At 58.5% G+C, this 25235-nt stretch overlaps 1 protein-coding gene across 2 annotated transcripts in view; it reads right to left on the reverse strand.

The window, feature by feature from the left end:
- The window catches only part of GRAMD4 (GRAM domain containing 4), a 103299-nt gene that overhangs the window by 45123 nt on the left and 32941 nt on the right, over window positions 1-25235 (reverse strand). The window contains exons 1-2 of one of the 2 annotated variants that reach the window (XM_025400377.1): window positions 15703-15865; window positions 10085-10295 (exon numbers count right to left, since the gene is read on the reverse strand). In XM_025400377.1, the coding sequence (XP_025256162.1) occupies window positions 10085-10246 (162 nt within the window). In that variant the 5' untranslated portion in view covers window positions 10247-10295; window positions 15703-15865. Of the gene's footprint in view, window positions 1-10084; window positions 10296-15702; window positions 15866-25235 lie in introns of those variants that run through there. The other variant, XM_025400375.1, reaches the window with a different exon arrangement.

A 25235-nucleotide genomic window follows, 5' to 3' on the forward strand; every position in this document is an offset into this window, starting at 1 on the left:
GACGACGCAACAGTCAGATGGGGCGATGGAGCCCCCAGCGTAAGACCCGTGTCTGTCCACCCAGCCTGCTCTGCTGGGGCAGGGATAGCTCAGACAACGTGGATGTCCTCAGAGCCCCTGTAAGGCTGACTTTAAGAAACATCTTAAAAATGGAAACTGGAGGAGTGGCGTTTCGTCTCTTGACGGTTGTGATTCCGATCTCCTCGGGCTGCAGACAGAAGAAAACCCTGGGACTGTGCTGGCCCCATGTGTCTGGCTGGCCATGCCAGAGACAGGCCCTCACATCTGAGTGGAGGCTGGGGGGTGCCTCCACGAGCCACACAGAGTAGATCGGAGAGACTGGCTCCCAGGCAGAAGGGTCTGCTGGAACCGAGGTGAGCAAACTCCAAACAGTGGCCTCGTCATTCTGTCTGCTCCACGAACACCCCACCTCACAGCCCCAGTGAGCCACAGCAAACTCCAAACAGGGGCCTCGTCGTCCTGTCTGCTCCACGAACACCCCACCTCACAGCCCCAGCGAGCCACAGCAAACTACAAACAGGGGCCTCGTCAACCTGTCTGCTCCACGAACACCCCACCTCACAGCCCCAGCGAGCCACAGCAAACTCCAAACAGGGGCCTCGTCAACCTGTCTGCTCCACAAAAACCCCAGCTCACAGCCCCAGTGAGCCAGGACGGGCTCGAGTTACAGCCCACCGCTGCCAGATGCCTGGAGCCCAGGGGCAGGGCACAGGCGGCCGCTCCACATCCTGCTGATGGGACAGAAAGCAGGGACCACGCCCGGCACAGCCAGGCCTGCCTGGGCCCCACACTGGACGCCACACAGTCACCCTCCACGTTGCATCCTGCCAAGGATCTGGTGAGAGACAGCACACGAGTGAGTGCCCCACCACAGGAGGGCAGGGACCCGATTTCTCCACCTGGGTCCCCAGACCTCCTCCTCCAGAGCCAGGTAATGGATGTGCAGCTTCGACGGGGCCGCCCAGAGCAGCACTGCAACGGCTCCTTACACATGTATCACCCACGCTGTGGCCATAGCCCAGGAAGGAGGCACTGGCTTCAGAAACCAGCAGCTTCTGGGCGGGGCACTCTGGTTGTGGCTGCCCTGTTCTGGGTGCCCGACCTCCCACACTTTCAGCTACTCGGCTGCTGGGCAAGAGTTCCCAGGGGGTGAGCGGAGGCAGGGTTATTCCATCTGTCCTGCCCGCTGGAGGGACCCTGTGGGTGCTGCTTGGGGTCTATCCCAGCACTGACAGATGAGGAACACGGGACGCCTGTTCCGGGAGGCCAGCGGAGCCCAGGTGCTGGGAGCTGGGATCCCACAAGCACCCGTCCAGGACAGAAACTCCAAAAGAGTCCCGAGGTCACACAACCCCACCTGTGCTCCAGCTGACGCAGCAGCGGACATGGGTCTGGGGCTCCAAGCTAACCCTGGAAGCTCACGACACAGGTGCCAACAGACTAGGACTCCAGCTGGGGCCCCAGGACAGACACCGGGGGCTAAACATCCCCATGAAGGTGGCTCTGACATAGGCAGCCTGGAAAAGGTTCATCTCAGTGGGCAGGGGCCTGGGTGCCCCCACACGCAGCCAGGAGGAGGCACACTGCAAAGCCTGCAGCCAGACCCCCTGCACTGCCCTGGGCTGTTTCTCTCCAGTCCTCATCTTTCAGACACAGACCCTGGCGCGTTTCAGACAGAATGAGAACGTGCCTAGGACCTGCTCCAGAGTCATGCAGTGGCCGGAGGCAGGGCCAGGGAGGACACGGCCACCCAGGACAGGAGTGGCCGGGGGGGGGGGCAGGGAGGACACGGCCATCCAGGACAGGAGTGGCCGGGGGGGGGGCAGGGAGGACACGGCTCCCCAGCACAGGAGTAGCCAGGGGTGGTACCAACCATGAAGGGACAAAGGGCACTTGGGCTCCCAGCCCGCTGCTCTCTAGTTTAAGTGTGTGGAATGTTTTGAATGTTTTCTATTATGATTTCTCTTTTTTTTTTTGAGACGGTGAAGTCTCACTCTATCGCCCAGGCTGGAGTGCAGTGACGTGATCTCGGCTCACTGCAACCTCCACCTCTCAGATTCAAGCAATTCTCCTGCCTCAGCCTCCCAAGTAGCTGGGATTACAGGCGCCTGCCACCATACCTGGCTAATTTTTTTTTGTATTTTTAGTAGAGATGGGGTTTCACCATGTTGCCCAGGCTGGTCTTGAACTCCTAGCCTCAGGTGATCCACCTGCCTTGGCCTCCCAAAGTGCTGGGATTTCAGGCGTGAGTCATTGTGCCCAGCTCATTATGAATACTTTTAAAGATCTCAAACACAGAAACTGCGGGCCACGCGCTACGTGCTTGCCCCGACCCACTTGCCCCCACGTGCCTCGGGCAGTTCCGGGACCCCTGACCGAGGACCGAGGACTAGGCTGGCACCTGGCTCCTGCCTTTGCCCCTTCTCCTGCCATTCGCCCACCCTCGCTCCTGCACAGCTGGGCACGCCCTCTGCCCTTTCACTGAGTCTGCCTTGGGCTGGCTTTTGGACATGCACACTGATCGCTTCCTCTCCTCTGTCTCCCCTTCCTTAGGTTTCTTATCTACGTAGCTTCCAGAAGTGTCTCGCCATTTTCCTTGCATTTGTGTCAAACCTAGCCACCCTGCCCCCAGCGGTTGCAAGGCAAGGTCAGAGACAGGAACGTGCCTGTCGCAAGGAGCAGGAGGTCATAAACACTGAGCTGAAATGAGACCCAGCCGCCGGGAACCTCTGCAGCCTCGCTCCCCACGGAGGGAACCCACCACGCTCCCCACCAAGGGAACCCGCCACGCTCCCCACCGAGGGAACCCGCCACGCTCCCCACCGAGGGAAGCCGCCACGCTCCCCCTGCCCTCGGCAGGGCCCACCTGCAAGAGACATTTTCCAAATACTTTGCTTCCTCTTTCTGTTGACAATGCCTCCCTGCAGGTGCAGAGGACAGGTGTGTGCCTGGGGCCAGCGGGCCTGTTCACCCTCAACTGTCTGCTGAGAGCATGGGCACCCAAGGGTGAGCCTGGCCAGAGGGTGGCCCAGGAGTAACGTGGCCCATGCAGGATGCTGGAGGCCTGGCCTGGGAGACCTCAGTGCTTACCACGAATTTTCTAACCAGGGAGGTGGCCTAAACAACAACCAAGGACCCCAAGTCCCAGCCCCATGCTGAGGACAGAAAATACCCCCTGTACAGCCGGGACCCCCGGAGCCCACCCAGCCCGCCTCCTGCCTGCACCCCATGGACACCCTGCTCGGAACTAGGGGTTGCCTCTCCCACACGGATTCCTCCTGGGATCCTCTCAGGTGATGCTGGAGAGAGAGGACCCCTTTCCTCTTGGTGACAAGGCAGGCTGGGGTCCCCAGGAAGCCAGTGGCCTTGGCCGCCTCCACCTGGGGACTCCGGTTGGCAGCAGTGGCAAGGACATCGACCCGTGGAGAAAGCAGAGCCGGCCAGAGCCCCCAGCTGCTGGGCTCCCGGGCCAGGAGCAGCCTTCATCACGCAGCCCCTGAAACAGCCCCACACAGCCAGCCCTTCCCTGGGGCAGACGTGAGCAAAGGCTGCCTGGAAGTCAGGGACGAAGACAGGGCGGGCATCCATGTCGCCTCATCCAAGTCCCCACCTTCACTAGGTGGGGGGCTCCCCAGGGAGGGCAGGACAGGGAGCCATACTTTAAACAGCTCTACTGCCACGGGAAACGTCCCAGCGCCCCAACTCCAAACAGTACCCACCTGGGACAAGGAGGACAGACAATGCTGGCACTGGGGGCAGGGGAGGAAGGCCCACGGGCGGGCAGAGGGATGGAACCAGAGCAGCTGGGGGGCCCCTGGCTTCTGAGGAGCCTGGGCTGTGGCACACTTTCGGGGAGGCCTGGGGAAAACAGTTGGACCATGCCACCCTTTTCTAGCACGTCAGCCCGGGCAGGGCTGCTTCCCGGAGGCTGAGGAGCTGGAGAGGAGCTTGGAGGCTCCCATCTGCCTCTGCCCACTCAGCCCTGCAAATAAGTGTGCTCTTCCCTCCCCATCCCCATCCCCACCGGGCGGGGGGCTGTGTGGGGCTCCACAACCGGCATGTGGCAAGGGGCCAGAGGCCTGCGTGAAAAAGCTCTGCCCAGTGCAGAGGCGGAAAATTCAACTCCGTCACGCCCAGCACCCTCCCCAGCAAGCACAGGCAGCGTTGTGCGGGTGACCTGGCTCCATCCACATGCACCAACCCTGTCTCCGACAGCTGCTCCAGGCCCACGAGGGCTGGGCCCCATGGCCTCCACCCAGTCCTGGGATTCCGCAGCCCAGCTGGGAGCCACCTGGACACCAGGGTGGTGAGGACTGGTTCTGTGGGACTCACCAATGGACAAGGGGCCCCCTATTGGGACACAAGACCCTGGGGTGCTGCCCTGAAATGCTAGGGTCTGAATCCTTCTGCAAGCCCTGTGGGGCTCTCCAGCTGACCCCTTCTCAGACCTCCGGAGGAGCCACCCTGAGCTGGAGTCAGAGGCCTGGACTCGGAGCCCCAGGGGTGCAGGACACCAAGGCTGTGGCTGCCACCATAAAACCAGAGTGCCAGGCCCGGCCATTTCTCAGTTCTCTGGCTTTTCTAGAACTGTTTTCTCCAACTGTTGCCTCAACTGAAACCTGCAGCCTTCTCAAGATGGGGCATGGGTCTTCTGGGGACGTCTCCCATCTCCTGCCTCCTGGTCGGGGGTCACCCCAGACGCTGCCCAGCCCTAAGCGTGCCCACCTCCTCCTCGCCACCTCTCCTTCCAGCCGGCACTGGCCACACAGTCACCCGTCTCTTCCGCCTTTACCTCCCCTTCCCAGCCCAGCCTCCTGGGCCCCCCAAGCCCATCCAGGGCCCCTCCAACCTTCCCCGCCAAAGCAGGTCTGGGTTCTACTGTCAGCCACTTTGTCCCAGGACACAAACAGCCCACAACAAAAGGAAGCAGGAATGAAGGTGAGCACACCTGGAGGACATGGTGCTCGGTGACAGCAGCCAGAGACGAAAGGATACAGGCTGCGAGGTTCCACCCATCCCCGGTCCCCAGGAGATGTCCCCAGGAGACGAAAGGACACAGGCTGTGAGGTTCCACCCATCCCCGGTCCCCAGGAGACGTCCCCAGGAGACGAAAGGACACAGGCTGTGAGGTTCCACCCATCCCCCGTCCCCAGGAGATGAAAGGACACAGGCTGCAAGGTTCCACCCATCCCCAGTCCCCAGGAGTCACAATCAGAGACAGGAGGCGGAATGCAGGCTGGCAGACTGCCGGGGTGGGGCAAGGAGGAATTCCCCCCAGGGAGCTGGCGTGTGACACATCCTGGGCCTCAGTCTGGGATGAGGAAAGGTTCTGGAGGTGGAGGTGGAGGTGGCGATGGCAGCACAACAGAGGGCATGTGCTCCATGCCCCGAACCACATGCTGACAGTGAAAACGGCAACGGTGCATTCTAAGCTCTGTATTTTACCACAACAAGTAAAAAGAATGAAGCCTACGTGTGCAAAGATGACCAACTTCCTGCATAAAAAAAGCCATGCGACCTACAGAGACTCGGCACTGCCGTCTCGCCCCTCAGGGCGGCGGAGGGAAAAGCCTGAGAACACCACGGAGGACAGGGTGGGGGCACACGGCCCTCGGGGAGCTATGGAGGGCGCACCGCAGAGGCCGGGGTGGGGGCACACAGTCCTCGTGGGGCTACAGAGGGTACACCGCAGAGGCTGGGGTGGGGGCACACGGCCCTCATGGGGCTATGGAGGGTACACTGCGGAGGCCAGGGTGAGGGCACACAGCCCTCATGGGGCTATGGAGGGTACACCGCACAGCTGCCAGGACCACCACACAGGCACACTCGGTCCAGCACCTCCACCAAAGGTGTCGCAGCCCACGTGGGCACCAGGCTGCCAGGAGTGATGGACGCTAAGAGCCACAAGCACCTGTGATCCCTCAGTGGGGACAGATTCGCTGAAGGGACAACATCCCAGGACGAAATCCTGAGCCGCTGCCAAGAGTGAGGCTGTTTGGGGTCCCCCACAGAAGAGCTCCTGCAGCATTGGGAGAGGCGGTCAGAGCACCCCAGGCTGCAGGACGGGCTCCTGTCTGAATCTGCCCCTCCAGGGAAACCCTCAGACCCTACCGGTGGGCACAGAGGATGGCACAGCTGCACGGGAGAATACGGTGGATCCTGGAAAAGGGAAACCTCAGGTCCCTGCATGGCCCAGCGAGACCATGTGGAAACACGTGCACACAAAAACTCAATCACAGGCATTCAGCCTTAATCATCACAGTCCAAGAGTGGGAACCGCTTAGGTGCCCACAACAGATCAATGAATAAAGACAACAGGCAGGGCATGGTGGCTCATGCCTGTAGTCCCAGCACTTTAGGAGGCCGAGGCGGGTGGATTGCCTGAGCTCAGGAGTTTGAGACCAGCCTGGGCAACATGGCGAAATCCCATCTCTACTAAAAATACAAAATATTAGCCGGACGTGGTGGTGTATGCCTGTAGTCTCAGCTACTCGGGAGGCTGAGGCACGAGAATCATTTGAAGCTGGGAGGTGGAGGTTGCAGTGAGCCGAGATCACACCACTGCACTCCAGCCTGGGCGACAGAGTGAGACTCTGTCTCAAAAAAAAAAAAAGAAAAGGAAAAAAGAAAAAGAAAATGTGGCTGGACCATATGACTAAACAGGTTCAGCCATAAAAAAGCAGGCAACACCAATGCACACTGCAGCATGGATGAACCTCAAGTCCCTTATGCAAGCAAAGAAGAGACACGCGAGGCCACGTGTTATATGAGATGTCCCAAACGGGCAAATCCACAGACGGAAAGCAGGCTGGCGGCTGGCGGGGCTGGGGGCCGAGGGAAATGGGAGTGACTGCTAAAGGAATGGGGTCTCTCTCAGGTGCTAAAAACCTTCTAAAACTGTAGTAATTTAGGTCGCACAGCATTATAATACACTACTAATAGAAATCCCTGAATTGCACACTTTTAGTGGGTGAACTGTATACTGGGTGGGAACATCTCGATCAAGCTGTTATAAAACCAACCCCCAAGGTCTCTGTGCCTGAGACCAGATCTCAGGATGTTTCTGGGAGGCTGCATGTCCGAAGAAGGCTGATGAGAGGGCGGCTTGAAGGAGCGGGGCAACGCTGCACAGCCCCCCACCCGGGGAGCCTCGTGAGCCTGGCCCGGAGCAGCGTCTACATGCTACAGGAATGAGGCCTTGCAAAGGAGCCCTGGAACTGGGAGGAGGGTTTAGCAAATCAATATTTCACGGTCATTAATAATTACAGCTCCCTGCAAGCTAACCACAAGCAAGATGCCAGCCATGCACGTTTCACTTAGTATCTCACTGAATCCTTAAAGCAGGCCTGGGGGTGGACGAGACTGCCGTCCCCCTTAAAAGCTGAGGACACTGAGGCTCAGGTCCAGGTTAAACAGCTAAGGGGCTCAGCCTGGTCTCGGCGGTCAGCGCCTGACCTCCATTCAGCATGATGCCCCAAGCAGGGCCCTGCTTGCCCACACTGGGAATCTCCTGGGATTCCGGACGGCCGAGTCCCTGCGGTGGTTTCTCCCTGCAGCCCCTCATAGCCTTGAGGAAGGGGGGCCCCAGTCCACAGGCTGACCTTGCCCTGGCCTCTGCAGCATTTGACCCTCCTCGGCGGGCTCCCTCTCAACTCAACATGCCCCCTCAAGCCCCCTTATGCCTCGTGGACCACCACCTGCCCACCAGAGCTGGTCGAGACCACAGCCTGCCTCTCCTGTGACCCCAGCAACTCCACCAGCACCATACCCTCTGCCACCCCCAGGAGGCACATTCTCCAGGCTACTCCCCAGACAATCACCCTGGAGCAGCCAGCTCTGACAGTGACCCTCCCCCGCAGGGGCTCCCTGATGCCCCCCAAATCCAGATATTCTGCCCCAGGTGAAGACCCTCACAATCCTGCAGCCCTACCTCCTGCTGATCCAACCAGACCAACACCTGCAACCCTGCACCTGCCCCCTCACTCCAGCCCTCCAGCTCACCCACCACGGCATGTCCAGGACCATGGCAACCCCAGGGAAAGGCTCTCCCCCGATAACAGCCTTGGCAAGCAAAGCCATCCAAACACGGGACACCAAATCACAGTCCCAGAATAAACACCCACGAGTTCTCCCAATTCCTCACCTCAACAGGAGCCCCAGGGCTGGACCAATGTTCCCCTGATAGCCACAGAAGCCAGGCCTGGTCCTGGAGGCACCGCACCTCCAGAGTCACCTCCTGCGCAAACCTCGCCTTCCACCAACACCAAAGCCCCGGCTTGCCACACAGCACAAGGCCCCGGCACTGGTATCAGAACCTTCCGGCAGCCCAGTCCCACTATGCTAGCAGCTCTACGCAGAGACCACCCCTGGCAGGAGGCCCTTGGCCAGGCTGGTTGTTGGACCATCCCAGGGAGGGGCAGCACCAGGTGCCAGTTCCCATGTTCTTCCATGACAATAGCTGTGACCTGCACCAAAACACCATGGGCGGGTACTGCTAGACTGTGTGGCCCGCCAAGGCCTCATGGCTGGTCAATGGCTGGGGAAGATCCCTGGAGGCCAGGCCCTGGAGACCTTCTGCACCACCCACTCCTCCCATGCCAGCCCTACCCACCCCACACACTCAGTCCGTCTCTGATCAGCCGGGGCAGGACACGAATCTGCCTGAGTCCACGCTTGGCCCGGCCAGAGGACAGGGATGAAACCCCAGCCCACACCGGGGGACGAAGACAGGTACTCACAGGGTGCCTCAGGCGGGAGGGCCGCTACCTAGACAGCGCCTGGAGCAGGAAAGACCGACGGCGGAGAGGGAGCTAGGGAAACAGCCCCACTCCGGCCTTTGCGTGGGATCCCTGTCACCCCTCCCTGTTGAGCTTGGAACCATGTGTGTGTGGGGAGGGAGATTTTTGTTTCCGAGACACCCACCACTCAGCACAAAGACCACCATCAGAGAATCGTGGCCCACGCCCTCCGTGCCAGCCCCAGCCAGAGGCGGATGAGACACAGCTCTCTGGTGAGGGCAGGCCCCTGCCGTTCTGCCACATAACCCGCACAAGGGCAGACACCCCGCCGGGGTCCCGGTCCACTCCCAGGACCAACCACGACCTTTGCCCGGGGATGGCCAATCCCGCAGGCTGGGCGCTCCGTGCTCTGTGGTGACGCCCCAGGAAGCCAAGCGGCCGCCTCTGCTGATTGGGCAGCGTCAAGAGAGCAGCAGCAGCAGTAAATTATTCATTCCTGCTGAGAGCAACGCACAGTCACTGTCCTGCTATAAAGCATTAGCAACGCGAGGAGCCAGGGGAGGCCGGCACTCCCAGGCCACACCGGGAAAGAAGACCTGGCTCAGGGGATGGGAGAGGAAACCAGCCGGACATGGTGGGTGCGCACCGGGAGGTGCTAGAGGCCACGCTGGGCCAGAGGAGGGGCCGCAGGGAACCCAGTCCACCATGCTACGGGACCCGCCCCGCCCCCCACCAAATGCAAGTTTCTGCAAGGCAGGGCCCAATCCTGCCTGGCTCCCGCCTGGCTCTCCACCTGGCTCCCACTCCGGGCCCAGGGCCTAACTGAGGTGCTCCATGGGTATTTGCTGTCCCCCCAGCCGGCCACAGGCCCAGCCCTGACTCCGCGTGGCTGACGAGGGCCCAGCCTGGGCTCAGCCAGCTTTAGGGGCTGGAACGTGCACCTCAGCTTGACCAGAAGACAAGTCAGGCACCAGCGGCTTCCAGACAGTACGCGCCCTGCTCCATTCGCATGTCAACGCTCCCAGGGCCAGGCCGAGGCTTCCACGTCACAAGTGCGTGAGAAACCTGCCACCCACCCAGAAAAGCCAGTGAGGGAAACCAGTGCAGTCGCTGATCAGACCTGGGAACGCAGAAGGCTCGGCCTGGCAGCACCCCGGCCCCATGAGGTCTGCAGGGGTCGGGGGCAGGTGAGTGGAGAGTCAGGCCCAGTCCGTCTCTGACCAGCACGGGCAGGACACGAATCTGCCTGAGTTCACGCGCGGCCCGGCCACAGAGGACGGGGACGACACCCCAGCCCACACCGGGGGACGAGGACAGGTACTCACAGGGTCCCTCAGCTCCTCGCTGTCCCGGGGCGAGGTCCGCGGCACCTTCAGGGGGATCTCGTCGCTGCATTCGGTGTCCGAGGCATTTGGAGACTCCGCTAGATCGAGGAAGTCATCTCTCTTGTGACCTCTGAACCTGATTTTGTCCAGCCTCCTTAGCATGTTCAGCACTGAGCTCCTCTGCTTCACCCTAACATGACGCTCGGGCTCCCTGCAAGAGAGGGGCATGGTCACTCTCCGCTCGCCACCGTCCCTCCCACACACACCTCCAAGCCCCACGACCCAGCTCCCACATGCAGGGCACAACTAGTCCAGCTTTCCAAAGAAAACCCCACCCAGAGACCCCCGCCCTGCACCCACCAGGTGGGGTCCTCGGCCACCCCACCCAGCCCAGCCTGGTCAGCACTGAGCTGCGTCCTTGCCTCCCACCAAGCAAGACCCCCGGCTTCCAGCAGGCAGAAGGAAGCCAGGGTTCTCAGCCTGGCTCAGCGGGGCGGTGTGCAGGCACAAGGGAAGAATGCTGCTCTGGAATTGGGAAGGAGGGCCAGCCATGCTGAAAAGTTGCCTAACGAACCATCAAGAACGTGGTCAACACGACGGCCACACACACCGCCAGGATGGCAGCCAGCACAGCGCCAGGACGGCAGCCACGCCTGGAAACCAGCAGATGCGTGTGCTAGGGATGCCTTGGTTGACTCTCTGCTAGACCGAGGGAACTTGGCCTCATGTCCCTCTCGCCTGCTCCACCTGGCCCCAGCTCCCAGGACTCCGCCCACACTGCTCCTTCTGCCTAAAGCATGTTCCTACTCGCCATGCAACCAGGTTTGTACTCTGAGACACATTCCGATCGCACCACCTCCCAGAAGCCCTCCCAGAGACAGCAGGCCCAGGCACCCGCAGCCAGCTGTGCCTCCTGTCCCAGCCCCCATGCCTGCCTCCCACTCCAATCAACACAGAGGCCAGGTCACATTGAGGTGCGAGTCACTGTGTGCTGCGTGAGGACACCTGTAATTCACACACACCGGGTGCCAAAGAGCGGATATGCCATGGGATGTTGCTCCCCACATCGCTGCCCCAACTGGCCAGCAACACCAAGGTACCCCCTAAAACCTGGGGGCCAGGGTCAGTGGCCCACAGGAGGGACCAGCTAGGCAGGGAGAGGACGGCACGCAGCTCCACGGCCTGGATGCCTCTCCCAAAACCCCGTCCCCAACTTGTGCAAGACACCTGGGTCCCCGTGGGAGGACTGCTCTGCGCATGCCTGGGCTGAAAGCCTGTCCTGCCACGGACCAGTTTTCTGAGCTGAATTTTTTGCCTCTGAACCTTTTCAGTAAGGCATACCAGTAAGGTTACCAGTAAGGCAAAGGTATCCGGGAATTCAAGAAAACAGGGCGACTGGGTCAGGCGCCAGGAGAGAGGGGACGGGGAGTGATCCCTGGTGGGGGCATTTCCCGAACTTCCTGCTTGGGGCGGGCAGCATGGCAGGGAAGCACTGACAGCAAGGTCAGGTCCAGCCCTGATGTGCCCACCCTGCCTCCCAAGCCTCCTCCGCTCTACTCGGCATCACGGTTTGTGGCAAGAAATCTCACTCACAGTGAGGACCGAAGACGTAGAACGCACCAGAACCCGCTCTGAGCCACAGAGCTGCGGAGGCTCCCGGCATGTGAGGGGAGGGGAAGCACTTCTGGGATGCTTGAGTATCCCTGCTGCAAAACCCACAGGACACAGGCTCTACGGGGAACTATCCTGCTGCCCAGCGCCCCCTGGAAGCTGGGAGGACCCCAGGAGGGGGCTGTGGGTGATGGGGAGGTGGCAACCGCTGCTCATAGCCCAGGTTGGGGGGGCAAAAGTCAGCCATTTGGAAAAGTTTCCAATATAGGAGCTACAAATTGCAGAAGGACTAAAGGTTCAGTAAACTTAAAAACACACAAACCAAAAGAAAAGAGAACAGCTGGGTGCAGTGGCTCATGCCTGTAATCCCAGTACTTTGGGAGGCTGAGGCAGGTGGATCACGAGGTCAGGAGATCGAGACCATCTGGCCAATATGGTGAAACCCCGTGTCTACTAAAAATACAAACATTAGCCAGGCGTGGTGGTGGGCGCCTGTAGTCCCAGCTACTCAGGAGGCTGAGGCAGAGGATTCGCCTGAACCCAGGAGGTGGAGGCTGCAGTGAGCCAAGATCGCACCATTGTACTCTAGCCTGGGCAACAGAGTGAGACTCTGTCACAAAAAAAAAAAAAAAAAGAAAGAAAGAAAGAAAAAAGAAAGGGAACTTAGTAGCTATCAAATCCCTAGAGAGAAGAAGATGGTAGTCTATATTAAGAGACTGAGAAAAAAGCCACAAAGTAAAAAAATCTAACAGGCAACCAGGCAAAAGTAAAAAGCTCTCATTTGTAAAACAGTAAAAAATTTCAAAATATGCTATAAAACAAGGAATATAAGTAGCAAATATGATAGATGAAGGATTAATATCCATGTTACAGGACTGCTTGACTAGGCCAGGTGCAGTGGCTCGCACCTGTAATCCCAGCATTTTGTGAGGCCAAGGCGAGTGGATCACTTGAGGTCAGGAGTTCGAAACCAGCCTGGTCGACATGGTGAAACCCCGTCTCTGCTAGAAATACAAAAATTAGCTAGGCGAGGTGATGTGCGCCTATAAGCCCAGCTACTCAGGAGGATAAGACAGGAGAATGGCTTGAACCCAGGAGGTGGAGGTTGCAGTGGTCCGAGATGGCGCCACTGCGCTCCAGCCTGGGCGACAGAGCAAGACTCCGTTAAAAAAAAAAAGGGCAGCCTGACAACGTAGTCAACGTAGGAAAAATGACAAGACCACCTCCTAATGTGTGAAAACCTTCAAGCTCACTAGAAAGGAAACTAGGCTGGCGGTGGCTCACGCCTATAATCCCAGCACTTTGGGAGGCCGAGGTGGGCAGATCATGAGGTCAGGAGATCGAGATCATCCTGGTTAACACAGCGAAACCCTGTCTCTACTAAAAATACAAAAAAATTAGTTGGGCCTGTAGTCCCAGCTACTGAGGAGGCAGAGGCAGGAGAATTGCTTGAACCTGGGAGGCGGAGCTTGCAGTGAGCAAAGATTGCGCCACTGCACTCCAGCCTGGGTGACAGAGCAAGACACCATCTCAAAAAAAAAAAAAAAGAAAGGAAACAAAAGCTAACCTGGACTGCGGAATGTGACAGAGCAAGCACACAGACGCCCCCTGAACCGGCGAATCCGCACCTCAGTACCGGGACCCTAGGACCAAGCTCGAGAAGCGGAGGCCTGGCGGGGGAAGCACGTCACACACCATCCATGAAGACCAGCAGGGCAGGGGGTCCTGGAACACCCTGGCGGACCCACACAGGACCCCGTCCTTGTGAAGGGACAAAGGTAACTAAAAATGGGACCCTCCCATGGCCGCTGTTATAGCAAACAGGTGTGTGAAGAGACTGGGGCGCTCTGGGGCCAGGCGTCAGGAGTATGGGCTTATGGTGGTCACTAACAATTCTCTCTCCAAATCTCCTAAAATGCCTATTACTTCTTTTCCCACAATATTTTTTGATTATGGTAAAACACACATAAAATAAATCTTACCAACTTCACCAGTTTTTGGTTTTTGTTTTTTTTTTTTTTTTAGAGACGGAGTCTCGCTCTGTCGCCCAGGCTGGAGTGCAGTGGCACGATCTCGGCTCCCTGTAAGCTCCGCCTCCCGGGTTCATGCCATTCTCCTGCCTCAGCCTCCCGAGCAGCTGGGACCACAGGCACCCACCACCACTTCCAGCTAATTTTTTGTATATTTAGTAGAGATGGTGTTTCACTGTGTTAGCCAGGATGGTCTCGATCTCCTGACCTCATGATCCACCCGCCTCGGCCTCCCAAAGTGCTGGGATTACAGGTGTGAGCCACCGCGCCCGGCCCAACTTCACCAGTTTTTAAGTGTGCAGCTCCGTGGCATAAATTACATCTGTCATGCTGCACAGCTGCCTCCAGACTCATCTTGTCTAACTGAAACTCTGCTCACTGAACAGGAACTCCCATGCCCTCCCCAAGCCCCTGGTAACCACCATTTTTACTGCTTTTTAATGTTTAAAAAGGAAGGATGAACAGGCTAGGGTAAGTGTAGCAATGTAAAACTTACTTCCTTCCATTTTCAAAAAGCCCAGTGAGTCCTCCTCCTGGGAGCACAGCTGAGAGGGAGGGGGCGGGCAACCCGGGCGCTGGGGCCCACAGGCCCTGGGTAAGGCACCGAGCTGGCCTCCACCCAAGGAAAACGGGGGCCACGCTCGGACACGCACAGAGCTCTTGGCAGAGGACGGCCCCCTTGTCTGGGAGGCTCTAATTCCAGCCTTCCCAATCACCTCAGGCAAGCAAATGAGGCACTGAGAGAGGGGACAAAAGCCCTGAGTGTCCCGCCTGTCACCATCAGAATGCAATGCGTGCCCTGCCACAGTGTCCTCTCCCAACCACCGGCTCAGCCTCAAACCCAGGATCCTCCTGCTGGATGGCTCACAGCGGCCCTTGGGGAGGGCATCCACACATCAGGGTCCTAGAGGACTCTGCTCTCAGCCCCACTGACCTCGCCACCCTCCTCACCCCACTCCCTGGGTCCACCAAAAAGACAGACTTTTCAAGCTTCAGTCAGTTAGGAATCAAACTCCATGTCATGACACATGTCACGACACACCGCCAGGGACGGGCCTTCCGGCCTACACCGCCAGGGATGGGCCCTCCACGACACACCGCCAGGGATGGGCCCGGGCTACGCTTCCAGCCTGTGCCTGTGCCAGGCTGGCGTTGTCCTCCACGGCCACATGGGCAGCCCCCGCGCTGTGCTAAAGAGTGCTCCACTCTACACCAGGGTGACTTCATCTCAATGACATCTGCAAAGAGCCATTTCCAAGTAAGGTTGGGTCCACAGGTACCAGGGGGACATGAATTTTGGGGGAGGATGCTGTTACCCAGCACACCCCCAACTTACAGATGCAGAAACCAAGGCCCGTCTACACACTGACCACAGCTCCAGGCTGCACCTCAGGCCAGACCCGGGTCTCCCCATGCTGCCCACCTGCGTCTCACCTGCACCTTCCATCCCGCGCGCTGCAACCGCACATCCCCCACCGGATGGCCCCTGCCCTCCCTACTTCCAGCTGCCCACGGTCCACGGCCCCTGGAGGAAGCCCAGCTCCTCAGCCTGCAGCCCAGCCACTCTCCCCAGAACCGGCCCCTCCACCTGCACCTACAGGCTCACCCCCGGCAGCCCAGGGCCCCTGCGACTCCGAGCCATGCGGCCCTCTCAGAGTGGCCTCCTTTCCCCCCGACCTATCAGGTTCTGAGAGGCTCCTTCTCTTGCCGCCCCCTTGACGACACCAGGTTCTCAGGAGGCCTCCGCCCTTCCTCACCGGACCCTCCACCCCGGGCTGCGCAGGTGCTCTCCCAGTGGGTCGGCCTACACCGGCCTTGGGAGAGAGGCTGCCTTTCAAGATCGAGATGGCTCCGAAGAGCACATGGTACCCGGGACCACTGCCCCAGAGAGTGGCAGCTTTTCCCAAGGCTGGAGCTTCCACTAAGATGAGACCTACCATGTCCCCCTGCCCCCTGCCCCCTGCCCCCTGCCCCTACCTCCATCCGTCTCAGATACATCCAGAAACACTCTTGCACTGTGGCTCCTCCAGATCCTGGCCCAGAACCAGGATGTACTGTGAGGACCAGGAACCACAGTCTCCAAGCCGCCTAACACCAGCAGGCACAGAGAGGGTGGTGCCTGCTGCCCTGGAGCCTGGAGGACCCCAGTCCTGTGCACCAGAGCAGGACAGCAGGGCTCACCATGGCTGTCCAGGGTCTCCCAGGATCCCCCAGGCTCAGGGCAGCGCCCGGCCAGGCTCCCGGCCCTCTCTGCAAGCAGGACGGAATTGGGCCAGCCAGCCCTGGAACACAAAAGCATGCTGCTCTGGAAACCGCTGAATTGCTTCTGGTCACACAAAGGCAACAGTGTCTAGAGAACCCTGGACTTGGAAACCACAAAGGACTTTATTTCCCCCTCCCCAGCCCAAAATTGGGAAAAAAAAAAAAAAAAAAAAAAAAGTGGTTCCTGGTCTCTGGCGCTTGCCCTGAGCTGTGTCTCCCTCACACCATCTCCCCTGCTAAAGTTTCTCTCTGAGTTCTGGGTCCCTGGATCACAGTGACTTCCACATCAGGGCCCAGCTGCCAGCGTGCCCTTCATCCCCTTATTATCTGGCGGCTTTCCCGCTGATCCTGGGATAAACAGCATCCGCTTTCCCACAGCCGCCAGCCCTCCTAAGCAACGTCCCTGGAGGACTCACAGATGTTGAACAAAACAGGCACACCACCCCCGCCCCCACTGCATGGGCTCCAGCCCCCGCCTGGCCCTCCTCCAAGTCTCAGTCCCCTAGGGAAGGTAGCCCCTAAACCTCACTGTCAGAAGAGCCTGGGATGGAGGTTAGACCAGCAGCTAGACAGTCAACCTGGACAGCTGGAGAGGATGTGAGGATGGGGCAGCCGGCAGATGCCAAGGCTTTGCAGAGTGAACAGGAGGACTGGGGACGGGGGCCAGCAAAGAAGGCCTGGTTCTACCAATACCCCAATGCCAGCCAGGCACTGGGACTCAGGCCTGTAATCCCAGCACTTTGAGAGGCTGAGGTGGGCAACACAGTGGCACAAAAAGTGAAATAAGAACACCAGCCAGCGTGGTGGTGCGTGCCTATAGTCCCAGTTGCTCAGAAGGCTGAGGCAGGAGGATCGCCTGGGAACCTGGGAGTTTGAGGCTGCAGTGAACCACGATCGTACCACCGCACTCCAGCCTGGGTGACAGCCAGACCTTGTCTCTAAGAACAAAACAAAAATATCCACCCCAGTGTCCCCATGCTTACAGCCACACACTTGCACCTCCCTAACTCCTGATGCAAAGACAGGCCCAAGGACCCAAGCACACACGCAGCTCCCTGGACCCCTCTGGGGTCCTGAGACTGCAGATCCTGCGCTTCCGGCCCCTGCCCGGCCTTGGCCACTAGGGTTCCAACATCAGCCTCAAGGGGTCGGCTGACATCGGATGACGTGTGTTGCCCCAAACTCAAGGCTTGCCCACGAGTCTCATCCCCTCCCTAGATTCAGGCCTCAGTCCTGCCCGCTGGGCACAGTCAGGCAGCCTCGAATGCTGACATCCATATGTGGGTGTTCAGCTGCTCTCAACCCTCTCCCCCTTGATCTGGCCTCCCTGCAGGCTCTGAGCTGGACAGCTCACCAGTATCTCAACTATGCCATACCTGGCACAGGCTCAGGTCTCAAGGGGCACTCTGATTGGATGGCACCGTGTCCACCAGCTGCCTGGGTGAAACCCTCAAGAGCCCTTGATAGCCTCTTCCTCACTTCACTGCCAACCTGCAGCGCGTGCCGGCCGCCCACCTCCAGACAGGGCTGCACATCTGTCCACCTCTCCCCATCCCCCCAGCCTGGTCCAGGGAGCCGCGTGCCTCCCCCACCCCCAACACCCCAGCCTGGTCCAGGCAGCCGCGTGCCTCCCCTCTCCCCACCACCCCAGCCTGGTCCAGGCAGCCGCGTGCCTCCCCTATCCCCACCACCCCAGCCTGGTCCAGGCAGCCGCGTGCCTCCCCTCTCCCCACCCCCCAGCCCGGTCCAGGAGGCCGCGTGCCTCTCATCTGCTGACCACTCCAGCCTGGTCCAGGCAGCCGCGTGCCTCCCAAAGCCTTCTCCACACGGTAAGCATGGTGAGGCCTTCAAAGGGGAAATCACCCCTGCAGCACCCCTGCCGAACCTCTCCAGGGGCTTCCGTGCACCCGGGTCCACGCGGCTGCTCCACCGACACCCTCATCAGCTCTGGCTCCTCGAGGCTTGGCTGCAGCTCTGCTGACCCCCTTTGGAACCCTCCGACCTCCGCCTCTGTCCCCACTGCAGGGCCAGACATGTTTGACTCTGACCCCATTCCCCAGGCACCGCCCGCTGTCACTCCACCAGCCTGTTTGGTTTGACGTGGGGTCCTTGGATTGTCCTGATGGCTTCCTTGTTGAGCGCTTGTACCTCCAGCCCTGCTCGGTTAGAACCCGCCTGGTGCTCCCCCAGGACAGGGGCTGTGTCTGGCTAAGCCTCCGGGAGCTTGGTTCTGCCGGTGATGCTCAGGTGGACTCAAGCTGCAGGTGCTCGAGTCTCCCTCTGCAGAGCTTAGCATGTGGTGGGCAGTGACAGACACTTGTTCAGAGAGTGAGGGACCGACGCACGAAGGCAGCCCAGATGCCACAGCTGGGGGGTCCCCACCAGCCTGGGCCCCCCGTCACCAGCTAAAGCTCAGCTTCTTTCCTTTGCCAGAGGCCTCAAGAGAAAGGGACACCCATGGACTCTGCCTTGGGCCCTGCCAAAGCACAGCGTCCACGAACACATAAAAACTTTAACTCTAAGCCTTCAGTGATCTGGGATGTTTCTCCAGGAAGAAACTTGAATTCCTTCCTTTGGCAAAATATCTTCAGGCTTGAGTCATACGAGGGTCAGGCTGGAACCCCGTGTGGGGAGCTGAGCCTTCTGCACTGTGACAGGAAAGCCACCCGGGGAGCCAGGGAGCGGGCCCAGGGCTAAGCACACCCTGGGGTGCTAATGCCAGCACAGTGTACGGCCCGCTCTGGGACCCCTTGCCAGCGTGGCCCAGGAGAGATAGTCAGGAAGACTGGGAGGGCCAGGAGATGACTACATGAGCCTCCACTTCCTCCTCTGCGCTATGGGATCCTGCCCAGGCCTGGGGAGGAAGGAGCTGGTTAATGCTTAAGAACCTACACACACAAGAGAACCCACACGCACAAGGGAACCTACATGCACAGGGGAACCTACACATGGGGGAACCTACACACACAGGGGAACCTACACGCACAGGGGAACCTACACACAGGGGAACCTACACACACAGGGGAACCTACACATGGGGGAAACTACACGCACAGGGGAACCCACACAGGGGCACCTACATGCACAGAGGAACCTACACACAGGGGAACCTACACGCACACGGGAATCTACATACGGGGGAACCTACACACAGGGGAACCTACACGCACAGGGGAACCTACACACGGGGGAACCTACATGCACAGAGGAACCTACACACGGGGGAACCTTCACACGGGGGAACCTTCACACGGGGGAACCTACACGCACAGGCACATGCCCCATGTTGACTACCTGCGGCACGTATCTGCAAATAATCATGAAATGTGCGCTACTCATGAAGTGTAAATTCTGGACAGACAACTGACTCTCACAGAATGCTTTCATGAATGTGTGCTCAAATCCTGTCTCCACGGTTGGCCCCTGGCAGCCACCACCAATGAGCACCACACGGATGCTGGCTGGTGTTTCTGTTTCCGTTTACAAACCACAACAAAGGTGGAAAGGAGACATGCAGGGGAACGTCACCTGTGAGTCTACGACACGGGAAATGTCCTTGCTGAATGAGGTAGCTGCTTTCCAATGGCAGAATATTTTCACAAGGCTTTTATGCCATTCATAACGAACCGCTACAGACATCACACAAATTTTAGCTTCATCTGCACGTTAACACTTTCCTCATCACTTTGGTAAGTCTACAACACAAGGAGAAGCGAGGCCCTGAGTGGCGGCAGCGCCCCGCGCTTGGTGCACACACTCCCGCCCCACCAGCAGCCGTCATCGCACAGAGTTTCCGCCACACACGCGGCAGGCCCAGGGAACCTCGGCAGCACACGCAATAGTAAAATGCAATCAAATAATTCAGAAGCGATGGGGTTCGAGTATTCAATGCCTTTGCTTTCAATATAATTAATCTAACTGCAAGTTTATGTACTTTCATTTTTATTAATGGCCAACTCACAGAATTCCTGAAAACCCAGCAATCAGCTTCTGGGAACTCGTGTGAGCTGCCTCCAGATCCCTCCTCTCACACTGCTGCGGCCGCGGCCCTGATGGCCATGAGGGCACAGGGCTCTGTGAACAGCCGCAGCCTCCCCTCACCCACCTCCCTCCCAGCAGGGTTGGGACAGATGCGTGAAATAGAAGGTGAGGTCTAAATGCAAAATGAGAGTTCCTGAGAAGCCCCAAGGGGTCAAAGAGCCTGGGAAGCAGGAAGCAGCAAGCCAGGCAGGCCGCCTCTGAGGCAGGAGGGGGTGTGTATGGCAGCACTGAAGCCTCGGGGTGGGGTGGGTCCATCTCTGACTCAGGGCCAGCAGACTGACCTCTAGCCCCATCCTGGCACCCTGCCCTCCACACCATGGAGGCCCCTCCCTGGCCTCCAGGATGCTGCCCAAGCGATGCCCTCTGTCCGAGATGGCCTCCCCAGCCACTGGGTAACCTGCCACCCAGCCCAAGTCACTCTCTACTTTCAATCACATCAACCTGCCTGGGGAACCCATAGCCACCACATACCACAGTGACAGCGGCTCGGGGACACAGGGAACACTCGCCTGTGCAGGGCTGGGGGTTGCCTCCTGGCCCTCTGTGCCTCCAGCACCGGCTGGGGTTGATCCACATCTGCTCCAGTCGCCTGAAGTACCACCGGGGCTGGAGAGCCTGGAGGAGTGGGCATGTGTCCCACTATCCACTGGATCATCTTGAGCACAGTCATGCAGTGGGTCACGGCAGCCAGAAGCCAGGCCCAAGCTGGCCACAGCTATATGACCTCAGACAGAGGCCCCTGCTCAGGGCTGTTAGAGGACGACTTGAAACAGTGCCGGAAAGATTCAGCAACCTGCCCAGCCAGCAGCGGTAACAACAGCAAAAACACAGCCCTACTCTCCAAAAAAGTGTTCCACAAACGCTGCTCTCACGCCCCACACATCACCACTGCGTAACCACGGGCGCTGGGGAGGCAGCACTGTCTTGTGGGTGTGGGAGCCAGGGCAAGAAGTTCTGAGACCATCCCAAGACGCCGCTAGTCACTACGAGCTCCCGAGCAGGAACCCAAGCCCGGAGTCCACGGGAGGGGCAGGAAGGGCCTGTGGGTGAGCAGGGGCTGTGGGCAGCCACAGGAGAGGACCATGGCACCCAGAACACAAACAGCGGTTCAGCCTGGGGGCCCCGGGAAGCAGGAGACTGCATCAGAGAAGGTGCAGCAGCCTTCGGCCGCCCACTGGCCACCACGGCTTGTCCTTGCCCCAGCTGTAGACAAAGCAGGCCCACACCCTCTGCTCCCATCCCTGCATCAGCCCTAAAGACTTGAGAGTAAGGTTCCTTGCGCCAGGCTGCCCAGGTCAAGCCAGTCCTAACCCTCAGTTTCCAGGTCTTTAGGTGGAGGTTAGCAGGGGCATCAGAGCACAGGTGTGAGCTCAGGAGCCCATCTTCAGGGGACCCGGGCCACAGTCCAGGCTTACACCAGCTTGGGCCTTGAGAGGAAGTCCCAGGCAGATGAGGGCTGGCAGCACCTGCTACAGGCTGTTCTCAGGACTCAGCACTGTGCCCTCACTTCCCCCAGGCCTCCCACACACCCGAGCCTGCTCAATACCACCAACTCCTGACACCAAGGAGAGAGGGCCTTCCTCCAACAGGCCAAGGACATCATCCAAATCTAGGTCCGCAGCACAGCATCCATGGTGAGGAAAGCACAATAACACTCACAATAACAACAGTACCATCAGCCAGCCTCAGTGGCTCACGCCTGAAATCCCAGTACTCTGGGAGTCCAATGCAGGAGAATCGCTTGAGCCCACGAGTTCAAGACCAGCCCAGACAACACAGCAAGACCCTGCCTCTACAAAAAATAAAAGATAAATTAGCCAGGTGTGGTGGTGTGCACCTGTAGTCTCAGCTTCTCAGAAGGCTGAGGCAGGAGGGTCACTTGAGCCACGAGTTCAAGGCTGCAATGAGCTACGAATGCACCACTGCACTCCAGCCTGGGCAACAGATCGAGACCCTGTCTCTTCTTCTTTTTTTTTTTTTCTTTTTTTTTGAGACAGAGTCTCGCTCTGTCTCCCAGGCTGGAGTGTGCAGTGGCGCAATCTCGGCTCACTGCAAGCCTCCCGGGTTCACACCATTCTCCTGCCTCAGCCTCCTGAGTAGCGGGTACTACAGGCACCCGACACCATGCCCGGCTAATTTTTTTTTTTTTTTTTTTTTTTTTTTTTTAGTAAAGATGGAGTTTCACCATGTTAGCTAGGACGGTCTCGATCTCCTGACCTCGTGATCCACCCACCTCGGCATCCCAAAGTGCTGGGATTACAGGCATGAGCCACCACACCCAGCCAAGACCCTGTCTCTAAAAATAAATAAATAAAAATAATGCCACCAATAGTTCCATCCACACCTCAGAAAGGCAGCCTCTGCCCAATAAGCTCTCAGAGGGTACAAACCAGGATGAAAGGACGAGAGTGACAAGCTCCCAGCAGTGTTCATCTCCCCCATCCCAGTCACAATGTTGAAAGGAAGAAGCATTTACTAAGCCAACTGACAAATGGGTAAACTGAGGTTCAGGGAGGCAGGGTGAGAGAGAAGTGGCACAACAGGAGCACGAACTGACTCCACTGGACTCCACAGCCTGAGCTTGCTTGAACCCCAGGACAGCCCCAGAAGCAGCTCAGTACCAGTCACCCCACCCTCCCTAGCATATGCCTCTATTAATCCATCCATCACACTGTATGACAGCTCACAGGCCCCTCTGCCTAGAAGCCTGAATGGGGACCCTGGCAGAGTGACTGCACGGATGTTTACTTTTTATTTAATTTTTTTTTGAGATGGAGTTTCACTCTTGTTGCCCAGGCTAGAGTGCAATGGCATGATCCTGGCTTACTGCAACCGCCTCCTCCCGGGTTCAAATGATTCTCCTGCCTCAGCCTCCCAAGTAGCTGGGACTACAGGCGCCTGCCACTACGCCCGGCTAATTTTTTGTATTTTTAGTAGAGTCAAGGTTTCACCATGTTGGTCAGGCTGGTCTCCAACTCCTGACCTCAATTGATCCCCCCGCCTCTGCCACCCAAAGTGCTGGGATTACAGGTGTGAGCCATCGCGCCCGGCCTGCACACATATTTATTTAAAGAAAACAAAGCTGGCAAGAAAGCTAAGTTTAGGCGCAGGTAGGCAAGCAAAAAACACTGTGTTGTAGAAGCAGATTAACTAAGCCACAGGAAACACATTGAGGGATGCATTTCTAGTGGAAATATTCTTTTTCCAACTCTCTCCATCCCTCTTAGCAACCAGGGCTTGGGAATATCCAGCCAATGAGACGGCCGAAAGGAAGCCCCTTCTGGATTCCCCGGATTCGCCATGTCTTCTTGCCACAGCCCTTGCCCAGTTTCCCACAGGCTGAAAGCTGTCTGAAAGCAGGCTGTTCCCCAGACGTGTTTCTGCATCAGAGGCTGCAACATCACGAAGGCACAGGGAGCAGCTCCTAGGCGGGGTTCAACAAGCCCCATCTGTGAGAGGCCGGGCGGTGAACGCCTTCAGCCCAGCAGGCCACGCGGCCTCTATAACTTCCCAACTCTGCTGTGGTGCAAACGGGCACGGCTGTGTGCAAATCAGACCTCATTTACAAAACAGGCAGAAACTGGGCAGTGGGTGGCGTGCGGTCCGTGGGCTGTCGCTGACCGTCTCTGTCCGGGGTCCACAGATGCCTGGCAGAACGAGAACGCTCACAGAAGCCCCTGTCCCCACTAACCCACATCAGTGACAGGGCAGACCAGAAGGAACCGCAGCCCTCACCAGGCACGCAGGTGCTCCTTGAAGTGGCCCGTGCATCACACATTCGTGTGTGGGCCTTGCCACCATCCAGTCCTCTTAAGGGAAGGGTGAGGAACAAGGCGTGGTCCCTGGCCAAGCCGGGGCAGCCTGGACAGTCTCCAAGTTCCTGGGGGCAGAAGAAGCTTGGTGAAGGATCCCACGTGCCACCATCCACCCTCTTATCCAACCTGGGCTGTAGCCCGGGGACTTCTCCGCACCATCCCAGGTCCCACCCAAGGCAGAGGAGCCAGCAAGGAGGGCGCCACATTCAGGGGTGCTGGAAGGCGAACCAACTCACAATAGCCACCAGTGTAGGCCCCGTCCACAGCAACCGGGCTGCCCCTCAGGTTTCAGAGAGGTGCCTCTTACTGTCCAACGACAAACAACACAGTGAAGGAGACTGTGAAACCAGCCCCAAGCACCGCCTCCTGCCTGGGGCACCACGGCCCTCCCCGTGGGGTGCTCTGCAGGCCCTGCTCTGCTGTTCCACGTCCCCAAAGCACTCCCACTCCACAACGTGGGATCCAGTGTGTGCATGGCCTCTCTGACCGTCAGCATGCCGTGTCCCTGAGGCCCAGCACGTGGCCTGGCACCAAAGAACTAGCAGCAAATGAACGGGTGAGTCAGGTGGATTTTAAAGAAGTTCCTGGGTCCCTGGGCAAATCTAGTACGGAAGTAAACCCACGTGGCCTTAAGTAGCTCCTCCAGTGAAAAGAGCCTTTGTGTACCTCCAAAAGGCTACCTTCCCTTCTGTCAACTTCTTTTTTTTTTTTTTTTTTTTTTTTTGTTTGTTTGTTTTTTTGAGACAGAGTCTCGCGTTGTGTCACCCAGGCTGGAGTGCAGTGGCGCGATCTCGGCTCACTGCAAGCTCCGCCTCTCAGGTTCACGCCATTCTCCTGCCTCAGCCTCCGAGTAGCTGGGACTACAGGCGCCCGCCACCACGCCCGGCTAGTTTTTTGTATTTTTAGTAGAGAGGGGGTTTCACCGTGTTAGCCAGGATGGTCTCGATCTCCTGACCTCGTGATCCACCCGCCTCGGCCTCCCAAAGTGCTGGGATTACAGGCTTGAGCCACCGCGCCCGGCCCTGTCAACTTCTATTGTGTAAATGTGGCCCAGCTGAGGTCTAAGGGCTCTGCCAGGCCTACCAAGAGTCTCCTACATGGACCAAGCCCTGGGATATGTACAAGCCCAACACAGGACTACCCCACACAGCAGGCTGCAGAACACCCTCTGTGTTCAAGGAAGCACACAGCCAGGAGGAGAGCCCAGGCTCCTGCTCGGAGGGCAACAGGATCGCCTGAGGCCAAGCCGGCCCAGACAGGAACCAACGCCACTCAGCGGTCTGCAATGTATACCTGTGCTGCAAAACCCAAGGGCCAAGAAACAAAAATAAAAATGTTTTGGGCTTTTTGGGTTTTTTTGTTTTTTTTGTTTTTTTTAGAGATAAGGTCTTA

The sequence above is a fragment of the Theropithecus gelada genome, chromosome 10 (genome assembly GCF_003255815.1).
Source record: "Theropithecus gelada isolate Dixy chromosome 10, Tgel_1.0, whole genome shotgun sequence".
Classification (NCBI taxonomy): Eukaryota; Metazoa; Chordata; class Mammalia; order Primates; family Cercopithecidae; genus Theropithecus; species Theropithecus gelada.